Source organism: Dendropsophus ebraccatus, chromosome 11 (assembly GCF_027789765.1).
Source record: "Dendropsophus ebraccatus isolate aDenEbr1 chromosome 11, aDenEbr1.pat, whole genome shotgun sequence".
Taxonomy (NCBI): domain Eukaryota; kingdom Metazoa; phylum Chordata; class Amphibia; order Anura; family Hylidae; genus Dendropsophus; species Dendropsophus ebraccatus.
The window spans coordinates 61,490,642-61,505,601 of NC_091464.1; the positions used below are offsets into that span (position 1 = coordinate 61,490,642).

A 14,960-nucleotide genomic window follows, 5' to 3' on the forward strand; every position below is an offset into this window, starting at 1 on the left:
AATATAGTAAAGATAATATTATTGTTCACATTTGCTAAGAACATTTTTTTTTTTTTGCATAAAAGACAACAAGAAGTGCGGCCATTTTTGAATTAGTAATATAATAGAGGCTAATGTGTCAATGAGGGATGACTCATGACAAACCCCCAAAAGTATACTGCAATATTTGACCAGAAGCTAAAAAACTAAACTGGAGAATATATCAGGATTAAATTGTAAGGAAAAACAACCCCCCTCAAATAAAAAAAAAAAAAAAGTTTTAACTAAATTTCAACAATACTTTTTTTTCTGATCAAAACCTAGGGGGATATTTTGAGCCATTTTTCATATCGGGGTCCTTCTACCCGAAAAATCCTTTCTCAGAAAAATAAAGCTGGTCATATGCTTAAAATAATATCGAATTAACCCCCTGATTTCCCTGATTTACTTGTAAAGGGGCCTCCTGACTCATTTAGCAGTCAGATATCAACATATAATAATTCAGAATGTCAACAAATCCAGCACCTACTGTGTCCCATTCATGCTGAATATAATCTGACCCCTGAGGAAGCTGGGGCACATGTAAAATACGTTGGTCTTTAGCTCCCCACTAAGATGACATGAAACCTTTAAAGCAGTAATAGTGTAATTATTTTTGATATTGTATTAATAATCTAACCTAATCATTAGAAGCTATATCTCAGTTTTGGATGACCTAATTTATATTGTAGGGTTTTTTAGCTTACTTTTTGGCTCTTATGTATGTATAATATGTAGTAGTAAATTTTTTAAGTGTTATGGCTTTTCTTATTCTTTTTTGTGTAGTGCTTTATAGTTAAATGTTTGCTGTAAGGTTATTACGTATATGTTTATTAATAAAAATCGAATGTTTCTGATATGTGCAGTCATGTGACACCGATGGTTTGGTGGATTAGAGGAATTTTGCTCCACCACAGTAATCATATAAAAAGGCATAGAAAACAGAACACAGACGCCATTCTTTGTCTTTGGTTTATTATTAATATCCACAAAGACGATTATTATTTTATTATTAAAAATGTTGCACATTAATAGCTGCATAGTCAGCCCTTCATAGTCCTAATACATCATCTTACCGGTTTAGGTCATGTCTACCTTGTTCAGATTTCTAAATGTTCTGTTAGCAGATGGGATTTAAAGCCACAGAAGAGATCTGTCCCTAGAATAATGTCTTTGGTACTTTATTGCCTGCCAAGAAAAATTGTTATTATAAAGTGAACAGACAAATCCCCCACTGTCTGGTTTAACAGTGAAAATTTTTTTAAATTTTTTGGCCGGTATAATTTAAGGTTGTACATCCCAATATTTTCTTATGCTATACAGCTTGGGAATACTTAAAATTCAGACATCCTGTGCCACCTTAATTTGGATTATTGCCTAATATGTCTATGAAATGAAATTTATATAGCTTTGGGTCTCCCGGCTGTACAAAAAAAAAATTAAAGGGGAAAAATTTCAGCCGCCCTACATTCATGACATTGTATCTGTCACGTCATGCGCTCAAATTCTCTTTCTGGTAGAGGGGATTAAAGGAGCTAGGTTGTTTAAGGGGATGAAAAAAAAAAGTTTCCTTCATATAATTAAATTTGAAACTGTGCGTCTCGGCCGCTGCCCTTCTTTATTCATTGAGCAGTGGAGAGGAGGAAAATATGATCTGGCACATTACTTCTCAAATGGCACAGTCTACACCAGAGATTAATCTGTAACAATGCTGCTCTGAAGCTGGTTGTATAATTCTGACCTTTTAGGTTCTATTACATATGGCTTGCCAAGAGAACACGCAGGTCTGTCCTTTCACGACCTTCAGTTCAGCTCGGTAAGTACTGGTCACCGGGCTTTCTCATGCTTCTTTGTAAATAATTCCAGTTTCCATCACAAAGCCAAAACTCTAATGACCAATGTCACCTTCCATTAGTTATTATGACTGAAGTCCCGATATAATGGGGCAGTGCAGCTTCTCGGTGACTTTCGGGAGAAGAAATAGATGAAGGACTTTGGTTTTTGTAGATATATGAGTTCACTTCCTCGGAGGAATAGCCATAGTTCTCCGCCCCGTGTTCTCGTTCTGTGCATGGTGATGGCTGACAATGTCCGTGTTTGGATAACACATGGTGGTAATTTAGAGGTACGTAGGGGATCTGGCCACGGGGTTTGAAGTGCTCATGTTCAGGGTTATGGTGAGTAAGTTTGGTGGACGTTCTATCAGAGTGCTCTAGTTCATGATATCCAGTTGGACGTAGATTGACATGCCCGTATTTGGGCTCCTTCATACAGATCCTTCGCGTCTGCTCATAGACCACCGGCCTTGGCAGCAGATGGTTTACATGTCCTACAGTCTTGGCGTGAAGACATTCTGATTTGGGCAAAAAAGAACTGTTTAAGGGATCTGAAAAGTGCTTCTCACTAACAGCCATCTTCTCCTGATGGTATCGACTGAAGTCCATCTTGTTCTCTTCTTTGACCGTGTGATAGGTTGGAGTTCCTCTGTTTTCCAGTTTGCTGCCTTTCATTGTTGAACCATAGTGCTCATCTTTGTAACGGGTGTTGGATCTCGATGATGCTGAAGAACATCCTGTGAACCCATCTGATGTGTTGTCTCCTGTCGGATACCTTTTGGATGCTGGTGACAAGAAAATAAAGTTAGTTGAAGAATATAAACAATGCAGCAAGTAAAAAAAAAAAAAAAATCATTGGAGAGGATTTACTAAAATTGTCTAATACTTAGAAAACATAGATTAGACAGTCTCAGAATGCTCCAAATGTATCCAAATATTGTATGTCTTTTGTCTAAGTTTACACCAGAATTTTTCATGGTTTATCATCTCAAGCACAAGTCTCATGATGCATAAAAGCCTTAAATATAATACATTTGGTGTAGAGCTAGTTGCACTAAAAATGTGTCAATAGTTAATCTGCACCATTGAATATGGACACTAAAGAGTTTGTGGACCCCTTTTTACAATGAATCTGGCACAAAGAGTAGCTGACCACCTCTTCTTAAATTCCCTTGTGATTAGCTGTCATAAGAGGATACATATAAGAGCATTACATAATGGCCATTCAAATTACTGGGTGTCCAAGGGCGCACAAAACTTCAATGTTTCTCTACAGCAGAAAAGAAAACTGCAAACCATTGTGTCAATGGCATATCAGTTTTTGATGCTTGCAACTTTTTGGGAAGCCTCTTGAGGTCAGGATATTCCTACTATATTGGCATGATTCACAGGCTACGCTGTTCTGCCCTGCTGTATAGGCACCCATAGACCTTATACTCAAGTTGGCCTAGCCCTCCAGCCACCAGTGGTGTAAGCTGACAGCAAAAGATGTAAGGGGGTGTCCTGACTTTCCACTGATATCTTTAAAAAGAAGGGTGGGCCATGACAGACAGCTTACCCCTCCCCTAAGGAACCACATGAACGTTCACCCATGCCAAACATTGATTTCTATGGAGAGCACAGGAGAGATAACTGTTGGCCAAATGATCATTATTAAAAATGTGTGTGTATATATATATATATATATATATATATATATATATATATATATATATACCTAAAAGCAGAGAGATAAGATGTCATATCATAGGATGTAGAGTATGACTACAGGATCAGACTACACAGGGTTTGTTTGTAGTCTGTAACCATGGAGACACATAGGTCAGCATAGGAGCTATATATAAAACAGTGAGCTATTTTCATTGTTTGCAAAGTGTGAACCAGACATAACACAATGAAGCAATTAGTAAAAGGTGTGAGTTATTATTACACACATTATCACAAAGTCTTCAGCCCTCTCTGAATATAATCTACATGTGTTTACACCCAACCAGCCCCCAAGGAAATGAACATTTAAGATTACTATTAACCAAAACAAACTTGTCTGTTTGCTATTTGCATTTTATCTGTTTCTTAGGGTTTACCGATCCATCAAGCCGCAGAAACCACAACATCGGCCGGGGAAGCTTTGTGTGACATAATGCAGGCTTACATTTACATTTCACATCCACAATTACATCATAGGATGTTTGGGGAAGTCATAACAACAATTCAGAAGCTTGATGGATATTGAGTTGTTTTTTTTTTTTAAATCTTGGAATAAGCATTTTTTTCTCCAGCATTGTAGTCAAACATTAACCTTTAGTGGCAAATGTATTCGTCATGTGTCCTCCTCTCTCCCTTATGATGAATTGTCCAGGAACTAAGGTAAACACTTTAGGAGGGCCTAAAAATCCTTTCACTTGTGCAACCTGCAATGTAGTCCTCCAGCCACATAGACTTCCTTCTCTAATGATAGGCATCAGGACAGGAAGCGTAAGCTACATGACAGCTGCTGGTAGACTGGTGTAACTTTCTGTCTCCATACAGATAAGGGAGAAGCATGGGATAGTATGGCTACGTTTGCTCAGAATATTTTCCAATTGGAAATGCCTGCTGTAGAAGACATATACTTGGATGTTTACAGCTAATTTTCAATGCTTTGCATCCAGATATTGTTTTAAACCTACATTGACTCCATTCAATCCATATCCAAGCTACCCAATGCAGCATTCATGTGAATTCTTTATCAAAGTGGTGACGTGCAGTGTCCTGGTACCTACATCCAAAGCTACAAAAGTACTGTTGTAGTATGGCTGCTGAACTTGTGTCTGAGTATTGTAAGTTTACTTGTATACGGTGTTTTTTTTTTGCCAAATATTGCTGGTACCACATACACTGATTATGGAAGTGCAAGGGCTAACATTGTTTTGTATTAGCTACTCCTAGTGTTTTAGCTACTCCTAGGAGTTTTGGTCACTTGACCTTCCCACCGACAGCTTCAATCTGTCTCTCAGGCTCAACCTCTTTCTAGCTTAGACCAAATCCTGCAAAGCTAGGTCCAACCCTCTCTTTTAAGAGGCCTGGAACTTTATATTTAGTCCTAGCTTACCCAGGGGAGTGAGAACACCTATTCTCAAGCCTAGTTCCAGTTCCCAAAACAAAACTACTACAACGAAGAAACCAAGCTCTCGTATTCTGCAAAAACATCAAAGATTCTTTTCCAGTAGTTTTCTTCCCCTAACACAGATCTGGGTAGTGTACATTGTGTTATGTGGAGTCTACAAGGTTTTACATAAGACTGCCTTCAGTTCATCCTTAGAGGGCCATTCTGTTCCTTAACCAAACAGGGAAAATTGTCAGAACAAGAGAGGGAAAGCTGTACAAGCACTCTTTTGTGACAACTATTTGGGGTCATCACAGGATAGGTAATGGGGGTCCACTGGGGGGGGGGGGACTGAGGTCCTTGTGCTTTCAATGAATGGAGCAACAGTTTGCATGCTTAAAGGGGTATTCCGCTCAAACATAACTTTTCATATGGTGCTGCCCATGGAGAGACTAACAATTCATTCTATACTTGTTATTATCTATTTAGTCTCCTTCCTCCAGTTCTGAGATGCTGCTTTCTGCTGAAGACACAAAAATCTGTGTATGAGCTTTTCTCTCTGTCTCCCTCTCGTCCTCTCTCCCTTCTGAGACAGCTGATGTAAACAAGGCAATGGCAGGCTTTATCTGTAACATTGTAACACTCGGAGGATTATTCTGAGGTCAAGTTTCTAATGAACTCACAGCGATTAACCCTTCTGGCATTACAAAGAAGACTACAATGAAATTGTTAGTCTCACCATGGGCAGCAACATATCAAAAGTTATGTTTGAGTGGAATACCCCTTTAAGCATGCAAACTGTTGCTCCATTCATTGGAAGCACAAGGGACCTCAGTTCTCCCCCCCCAGTGTTTGGAACCCCATTAATTTGATATTGATCAGATTTTGACCCTTTAATTCCTGCTCCATTCCTAGGGCAATAAGGGATTCACATTCTTGTGGATAGGTGGTTAGTTATAATCTTGGGATAATCCTTTTAATTATATCCTGTGAATGAGGAAGTATATTAGGATGTATGGGCAATATATATATATATATATATATATATATATATATATATATATATATATATACTGTAGGCACTATGAATTTTACTGTGTGGCAGGTTTTATTGGCATTCTTATAAGGCAGTTATACTGGGCCCTACAAGTCTTGCATTTTGGATTGTACTGTGAGGCTGTCAATGTACAGTGCTGCCATGTTGAACATTTCAAGGAGTCCAGCACGACAAAGAGTTTATGTGGTGGGAAAGACACAAACCTAAAACTCCTCTTTTCAAAGTTCTCCACCTCCTGGGTATAATGGCAGAGGCACCACCTGTATTTATGGCAGACACTTTATTGAAAGAGAAATAATAGGTAGGATGAGCTGAACCAATTGGCACAGTGCGTCCAGGCCCATTCAATAAGTAGTGTGGATTTCCATAGTTCTACCGAACAGCTGTTCGGTAGAACTATGGTCTATCCTTAGGATGTCCTGAGCCCAGAAAACCTCTTTAAAATCCTGTAGAGAACATACAATAATACTGGGGCGTGCCATACACTACATCTTTTTACCATCAGAGTAATAACTTACCATCATAGTTCTGGGAAAGGTTATGACGCATCTGGTCTGATTGACTGTGAGAAGTTTTCGGAGGTGAATTCGGCACCACTGAGTTGGAGTAACGCCAATGACACTCTCCGCCAGTCTGTAACGTACCAAAGAAAAATCTTGCTACTTCACAAGGTGACCCTTGAGACTGCCCAAATCTAGAAGGCACGCCTTGTTTCTTGCTACTTAACATATGAGAGTCCATTGAAAAGTGTCCGTAGTGGTAAGGGAATGGCAGGCTGTAGGTCGGGGTGTACAATAGTTCATTGTTTTCTGTATGGCTGTTCGGCTCCTGGTTAGGGGTGGAGTTTATTGCAGAGTTTCCTTTCCAGTTTCCAAACTGAGCACAGTCCAACTTTTCGCCATAGATTGGACCATATTGCTGCAAAGGAAAAATCATAAGAATAACATTAAAAACTGTTCTTTGTATAAGGCTTTTGGGACTAAAACCTTGGCAGCCTCCTTATGGGATTGTCCATTAATGCTTGATCAATCGGGATCCTAGCCACTGGTATTAATACACTATGGGGGAGATTTATCAAACTGGTGTAAAGTAGAATTGTCTTAGTTGCTCCTAGCAACCTTTTATTTTCCAAAAATTCTGTGAGGAATGAATAGTGAAATCTGATTGGTTGCTAGGGGCAACTAAGACAATTCTACTTTACACTAGTTTGAGAACTCTCCCCCTATGTCTGGACCCTTCAAGATTCTACTGAACCAAATGGAGATTGCCATATATGATCTTTAAATGACCACCTTGCTTGACTCAGTCCACACTTACCTGTGGGTAGGGGTTGGATCGTGCCTGTTTTGTCTTGACTTTGGCAGCTTTCAGCTTGGTGGGCTTCCGTGCCTCTTGTGAGGTAGTCATGGAGCTCCGACAGGGAAATGTGGCTTTCGAAACAGTCACCTGCTCCAAGGACAACTGCAGCTCCTTATATTCTATATCTCTGCATTGAAGGGACAAAAGCAAAGTATACATGAGCAGGGACTCCTGCCATTTGAAAGGTGTTCTTGTTCCTGTAGGTACTTTCTTTGGTGCCTTGCTCCTGCACATTCACTGAGCTACAAAACATACAGTGTACGTTAACATTTGCTGTGCTGGACACATAGGCAAGTGCAAATTGAGGATGCATTCTGCATAGCCACTTAACTCAAGGTGGCCCCACACACTGAGTAGGGAAGCATAAAGGGTATGTCTCCTCATTTAGTGTTCAGGAGCAGGAACTCCTGTTTTTAACCAGCGTCCATGCTCCTGACAACATTTCACAAAATTTGGATGTGGACGAGGCCAAGTTTTTTTTCGGAATAGGGAGCAAAGTCAGTTCCTGACAAATGGATTTTTGCTCATCACTAGTGGAGGGTGGATTATGGGGTTGCTGTAAAGTGGCAGATTGGCTTATACAGTTTGATCAGAATGTGGTTCACGTGCAGAGCCCGTAGCCCCTTTTTATCCAGGGTTTGGTTGGTAGGATGTTTTGAATTAATACTTGAATTCCTATTGCGTCATATGTTTGCACATCATGTAGATTACATGGCAAGTGTCTGATTTGGCAATTACAGATTGATTGCACTGTTTATATGATACGGCTTACCCGTCTCTGCTGAATACACATTTTTTAAATGCTTTCAGGATTGAGCTTTCTGGAATTCTCTTTCCACCTTAATAATTATTTTATCATCACTATGTGTTTTTTTTCTGTTATACATTTTTAGTAATAATACCCTAATAACCTCACATAGTTTCAACATATTCTACAGCAATTTACAATTGGGAAAGTAAGAAACAAGTTAAAAGTAATTTTTAAAAAAAGTTATAGGTTCACCAAAATTACATGTGATAAAAGGGGGCGGTGACAGTCTTGTTAGGCTAGGTTCACACTGCGTTTTTGCAATCCGTTTTGCAAACGGATGAAAAAAATGGATGCATTTGTGTGCATCCATTTTGATCCATTTTTCCATTGACTTCCATGGTAAAACGGATCAAAATGGATCAGTTTTTTTTGACGGACACAAAAGTAGTGTCAGCTACGTTTTTGTGTCCGTCAAAAAAACGGATCCGTTTTTTTTTTACAATGGAAGTCAATGAAAAAACTGATCAAAACGTATGCACACAAATGCATCCGGTTTTTGCAAAAAACGGATGAAAAAAACGGATTGCAAAAACGCAGTGTGAACCTAGCCTTACTGATCTAAGCCCACAAACTTCCTAATGACACCTCTATATGGCGATTTTTATTATTTTTGTCACATAATAGATAGAAATAGATGTTCAGAATCCCAGCTGATACTTACGTGAGAACGTAGTTTACGCTAACAATGCAGTGAGGCCTAGAAGAGCGGCTGTTGTGGACGATTGTTGCATAACTTTGAACCCACACCCATCCTCCATGTTTGGAAAGCAGACGATAATATTTGGTGGTGACCTGGCCTTTTACCAGTACTGGAAGAAAGCAAAAATTCACTCCACTGAATATCAGATTTTACTGGTCAATTGAATAATACATCACACATATACATAGACCATCTGCAAGAACTTCAGGGATCATGAAAGGGTAAAATAACTTTAAAAAAGATCAGATGTTTACATTCATACATACAAAATTTCTATTTTGATTAATATATATATCTCCATGTTTTATAGACTTTAAATACCCAGCAAGCAGCTGTAATTTGTAGTACTAAACTGGCATAAAGTGTCCAATTTCTGCAGTGCCCCCCACAGGAAAAAGAGGTAATTACATGGTGACCTTTCCCCCTTATCCCCCATTTGGCAATCCAGGGAGGAGTAGGCAATGTAGCGTTTTCCAATGCAGAAAATGGAAGTTGTAAAATAAAAAAACAACAACAACAACAACAACAACAACCTAGTATTTAACAGCTGTCATGAATAGAGATGATCCAACAGGGCCGAAGTTTAGGCATTTGACTCCCGCTGCCTTCCCGTTCCTTGGGTAAGGTGGAGGCAGCCCAAGTACCGCCAGAAAACAAGGATACAGCCTATAATCCCTGTTTTCCAGGCGGTATTTAAGCTGTCACCACCTTTCCCACAGTACGGGAAGGCAGCGGGAGTCAAATGCCGATGATTCGGGTTCGTACGAACCTAAACTTTGGCCCCGCTCAATCATCTCTAGTCATGAACTACAATGGATAGAGCCACTTGCCCATCTGTTAAACAGGGGTCAAGAGGTCCTTATTTCTCAATATGACCACAGTGGACCATTAATTCTTAGATGTCCCCGCTCCTGCATTGTGTGCTACCCCTACAGTTTAAGTTACATGTTAGAATTACCCATATTTTCCAGGACTCCCTAGGGCTGCGTCCACCTTCTTCAGCAAGGGAGAGCCAAGGGTTCAGGTTCGGAGAACGTTGACAAACCCAAACAGCTCGGCATCTCTGCCCATCTCTGCTGTTAGCAGCCATTAAAGACAAACATGACTGTATCCAGATGGTTGTGGGCTACACGGAATAGCATTATGGGCTGCATATGGCCCCCCCCCCACTTTAAAGCATGGCAACAGTAATAATTTGATACTTACAGAGGTGATGAGCATATCTCAGGTGGAATACATCACAACCATGGACGTGGTGGTACAGAGTTTTCTCTATGAGGTCTTGAGGTTCATAACCGGTTAATTCAGCTACTCTGCACAAGAATTAGGAGAACTGAGAATTTTTTTCAATAAACATTTTTTTTCTCAGCCTACAACTTATCAATACATTACAGCAAACTATGCAGCATCTGGACACTTTGGAAGGATGGAGTAAATATTTCTTTGTTTTTCCACAAAATTTTCTTTTATTGTTCCAGACTTTTGAAACTCTGATACTGGTGCGAAATGTTTGCAGCCAAAAACTGATTATATTTATTGGATGAGCTTTATTTTTATTATTAGGATGGTGAGAAACAAAAACACTGAATGCTTCAGCTTCTTTCATTACATTTGGAAATCTGGCAAAGAAAACCACTCAATGTATCCTCATCCTGGGGACTGACTAGGGTTGGGATTAGGGCCCTATTATAAGGAACCATAATCTGCCAAATCAGTGCATCGCTATGTGTAGTTACCGACAACTGATGAATGTGTAAAAAAAATTTAAGTTCTTACATCACCTCTGTCCAGGTGTTCTCTTCGCTTCTCTACGCTCCCCGCAGCCACCGCTGCAACGTCAGTGATTGGCTGAGCGGCCCGTCACTTGAAAGACTGGTGTAGAACCTTCAGCAGTGGCTGCGGGGAGCATGGAGAAGCGGAGAGAACACCGGGGAGTGTGGATAGGTAATTATGAACTTTTATTTTACACTTTTAAAGCAAGGGCTGCACGGACATCACTAACGATGTCCGTGCAGCCCTTGCTGTAGGATAATCAAGACGTGTAATAGGCTCAGTAAATGTTTCGTTTACTTCAGTGATCAGGCCATCTTATACGGCCCTTAGACTGTTCAGTCTCCATTGAAAACAGAGGAGTGGAGAGAGATTCCAGCAAAATATGGGCTTGTGAAAACAGTTATATTACAGATTTAGTTTACAGGTCTGTAACATGGTGCCAAACCCAACCTTTTCCAATAGCCATCCCTGCTCAAGAGAGCACCACAGGAGGCCTGACACCCATAGTAACTACTGTGAAACTTATATCAAGGCTTAGAAAAACATTGAAACTTTCCTCCAGAAACAGCACCACTCTTGTCCTCAGTTTGGTTGTGGGATTTGCATTGAAGTGAATGATGCTAAATTGTAATACCCCACACAGAGAACTGAGGTGGCAATGATTTCAGACAAACTTCAGACAAAACTTAAGTCAGAGTCTCTAGTGTTAAAGGGAAACTCCAGTTAAGAAAGATTTAACCCTGTTCAATCCCCACCTATAATCTAAGCTTTTTTGTAATAACTCTATTACATGAATTGGTCTGTTTGTCTGCAGCACACTCTGCTCCACTCTGTCTCCACTCTTCTGTCCTCCCCCTCAGTTCTAAGACAGAGCTCACATGATCTCTGTCTCTTCTGTTGCCAGGCAAACTGTAACACTTATTCTGTAACCATGCCCACCACTGACATCACACAGTGATCACCTGACCAAAAGCGGGAAAACGACAGCCTCTCCTGAGTAGTATAGGGGAAAGGAGACACTGATAGATAGATAGATAGATAGATAGATAGATAGATAGATAGATAGATAGATAGATAGATAGGAGATGGATAGATACTGTGCAAAGGAGAAGCAGATCGAGTCAGTGGTGAGCAAATATTAGGGGAATGTACCTAGTAGTTGGATTTGAAGTGCAATACATGCTAAGAAAACTTTGAATCTGGGACTAGGGGCAGCATAGACAAGTTGGAAAGGTGTCAATCAGTAGGGGGTCGGTAAGTACATCTATATGCTTTTTGTGCATTTTATTTTTTCGATGGGAAGAGATTAAAGACTAATTGAGATAGCAGATGGGGGCCTAAGAGGACAGTGTAAACAAGCTGAAGAGAATCATATAGGCTGTGTACATTTATAGAAAGAAAATTCTGGGTTGGCTTCATTTATCATTTTTTGCAACGAAAAATAAGGAAACCTACGCCAGCTCTGAACTGGTGTAGGTTTCCTTGCGCACACACTGGTGCGCACAGGATTTATGCAGAGGCAGTGCGCCTCTACATAAATCTCCCTACTGTCGGAGCTGCGGGGACAATTTTACCCCCCGCGCAGAAAACGCCCGGACTTAATAAATGTCCCCAGGGACAACATAAGTCAACCCTACATGGTGACCATAATGGCCTATACTCTGTCTGTGTTCATCTGATTTTATACAAATTCCAGGCAGTATTCTCCCCTAAAACATTGCACTGCCTAGACATATTAATTGCCTGCTTGTCCACCATACAAGAACCATGCATACAGCATTGTTGTGTATAAGATCATGAACACATAGGGGGGATTTACGAAGACCGGTGTACAAACAGGTGTAGATTTTGATCATGATTTACACCTGCGGGCAGGCGTAAATCATGATAAATGAGGTGCGGGAGGAACCCACGCCTCCTCCCCACCCTATCACGCCCCCGAAAGCCCCATCGGACGAGCAGGGCGTACGGGAGATGTACGTCAGGGAAAAGGGGTGAATCTGTACCTTCTCCCTGGCGTATGCCTCTGGCGTACGCTTCGTAAATCTCCCCCATAGTGACTGACTGGAGTTATAAGTGTAAGGCTGGGTTCAAACTGCGTTTTATGGAAAAAACTGATGCAAAAAATGGATGCAAAAACAGATGGAATTGTGTGTCATTTGGATCCGTTTTTCCATTGACTTCCATAATAATAAAAAAAAAAAATAACGGATTGAAACGCATCCGTTTTTTTAGCTTACACAAAAGTAAAGTTGACTACGTTTTTCTGTCCGTTAAAAGTAGCCAATTAAAAACAGATAAGTTAAACGGATTGCAAAAACACAGTGTGAACCCAGCTTAAGGGTATATTCACAAGAACGGACTCGCAGCGAGTCCGGCAGGTCTTGGCAGTTCCCACACACTATATACTCGCTGCGGTCTGAACAACCGCAGCGAGTATGTAATTCTGCTGCCCTTCACCCCTTCTGCTCCTGCCCGGCTCCCCCGCTGTAAGCATACATTATGGTCGTTCAGACCGCAGCGAGTATATAGTGTGTGGGAACTTCCAGGACCTGCCGGACTCCGTTCGTGTGAATATACCCTAAGGATGTACATTTTGGTTTACTAGAGGGTATTAGTCTCCCGTAGCGTCTTACCTTGAATCCAGGAAAATGAGTTTGAGGTCCAGACTTGCTCTAAACATAAACATGTTACTGTGAAGTTTGATCTCTGTGATGGCGCTCGGGGGTAAGGACTGACCCACAGCCACTAGCCCTACAATTTGATAGCAGGAGTCATATAAAGAAATGTCCAGCATATACTGCCTTATTTTCAGATACCCACTGCAGTGAATCACCTGTCATATAAAGATAAAACATATCACATATACACTAAACAGACCAACTGGGCACTATTGTATATCCTTTAAACCCCATGATACCCCAACATTACATGAGTAAAAGATTTCTCAGAGGCAGTGTATGTATCAGGGCGCACAACTAAACTGGTGTTTTGTTAAAAAAAAAAATATAATGTATCTGTTGCTTTAATGAACTTTTTGACATATCCATGAGACATGATCAGGGTATAAGAGTGTCCCATTGTTCTCCATCAATGGCACTGACAAAGACCCCTAGGCTTACAATACAGGAACAACTCAGTCATATAATACAATGCCTCTATATAACGATCAGTCAGGGTCTGAACACCCAGATCCCAACTTTTCATGACTCTTCAACATAACAAACGTTTTACAAGTGACAGAACCAATTTAAGCAGCTATGCCCTGGACTGCTCGATATTATGATTTCTAATACATCTAAATTGGAGAAGAAGTAACCTATCGTATATATATTTTTGGTTAGATATTTCACACTCGGGCTACATTCATTTCAATCATTGGGACTGACTGGCAGGGAGAGCTAAGGCAGAGTATGCAAGGTCTGACCAAGGGAAAGCAATATTAGGCCCATAAAAGATAATATGGCGGACAGGAAGTAGCTTGTTGTCGTTCAGATTGGTACTTACTGTCCCACAAACTGGCTGTAGACTGAATATCATGTGTACCTGCTGCTATGTGTCCACTCGAGACGGCAATTGTTAATGCGTGTTCATGCGTCTATAGGTTTTCTTTACACTCACCTTGTATCCGCTGCATGTGAGTCCTGCGTTTCTTTTTGCCAAAACACATTTCATTCGCAGAAAGAACGACCGTTCAATTTCATATTCTGCAAGGACAGAAATGCAAGTAACTAATATGTTACCCCCAAAACAAGGCAAAAAAAACCTGTGAAGGTTAGGAGATGGGCTAAGGAAACGCTGGTCTTGGGCAAGGCATTCCAGGGACCAGGTGCAGCACAGGAGAAGGAGAGTGTGACCTTGTCATAGGTTACTAGTAGGCACTGGGATGCTTGGAGACTTGGGAGAGGAACATGAAGAAATCTACATCTCCATAGAATAGTGAGTGAGTTTTAGACTCTTTTCTGGAATGAACCGATAGACACAGTAATGGCAGAGGCAATAAAATAGCCAAGGATATGTCCATGAATTTACTAGGGGATCCATGGCAAAATTACACATAACAGCATTTTATGTCTGCCGTAGATGTGCTGTGTTTTATGTGCTGTGATCCCATTGGAGGATTTGCCCCATACTTAATAAGGCTGTTCCGCATGGAGCAAATCCATTGGCTTTCCCATTCATTATCCACAGGAATAAATAACATAATAATAACAGCTTAGAATAACTTTTTTTCACATATTTGTCTTCTGGTGAATATCAAAGGGGATATAAAAACAAGTGTAGTAGTTAAACAAGGGTCCGTTCACACTACGGAATAGGCA

The 14,960-nt window shown here is 40.5% G+C and overlaps 1 protein-coding gene across 1 annotated transcript in view; it reads right to left on the minus strand.

The window, feature by feature from the left end:
- Positions 1-1,010: 1,010 nt before the first annotated feature.
- The window catches only part of SIM2 (SIM bHLH transcription factor 2), a 41,384-nt gene continuing 27,434 nt past the window's right edge, over positions 1,011-14,960 (minus strand). The window contains exons 2-8 of the mRNA XM_069944918.1: positions 14,260-14,345; positions 13,275-13,474; positions 10,072-10,178; positions 8,827-8,974; positions 7,313-7,481; positions 6,514-6,913; positions 1,011-2,638 (exon numbers count right to left, since the gene is read on the minus strand). Of these exons, the coding sequence (XP_069801019.1) occupies positions 1,920-2,638; positions 6,514-6,913; positions 7,313-7,481; positions 8,827-8,974; positions 10,072-10,178; positions 13,275-13,474; positions 14,260-14,345 (1,829 nt within the window). The 3' untranslated portion in view covers positions 1,011-1,919. The remainder of the gene's footprint in view (positions 2,639-6,513; positions 6,914-7,312; positions 7,482-8,826; positions 8,975-10,071; positions 10,179-13,274; positions 13,475-14,259; positions 14,346-14,960) is intronic.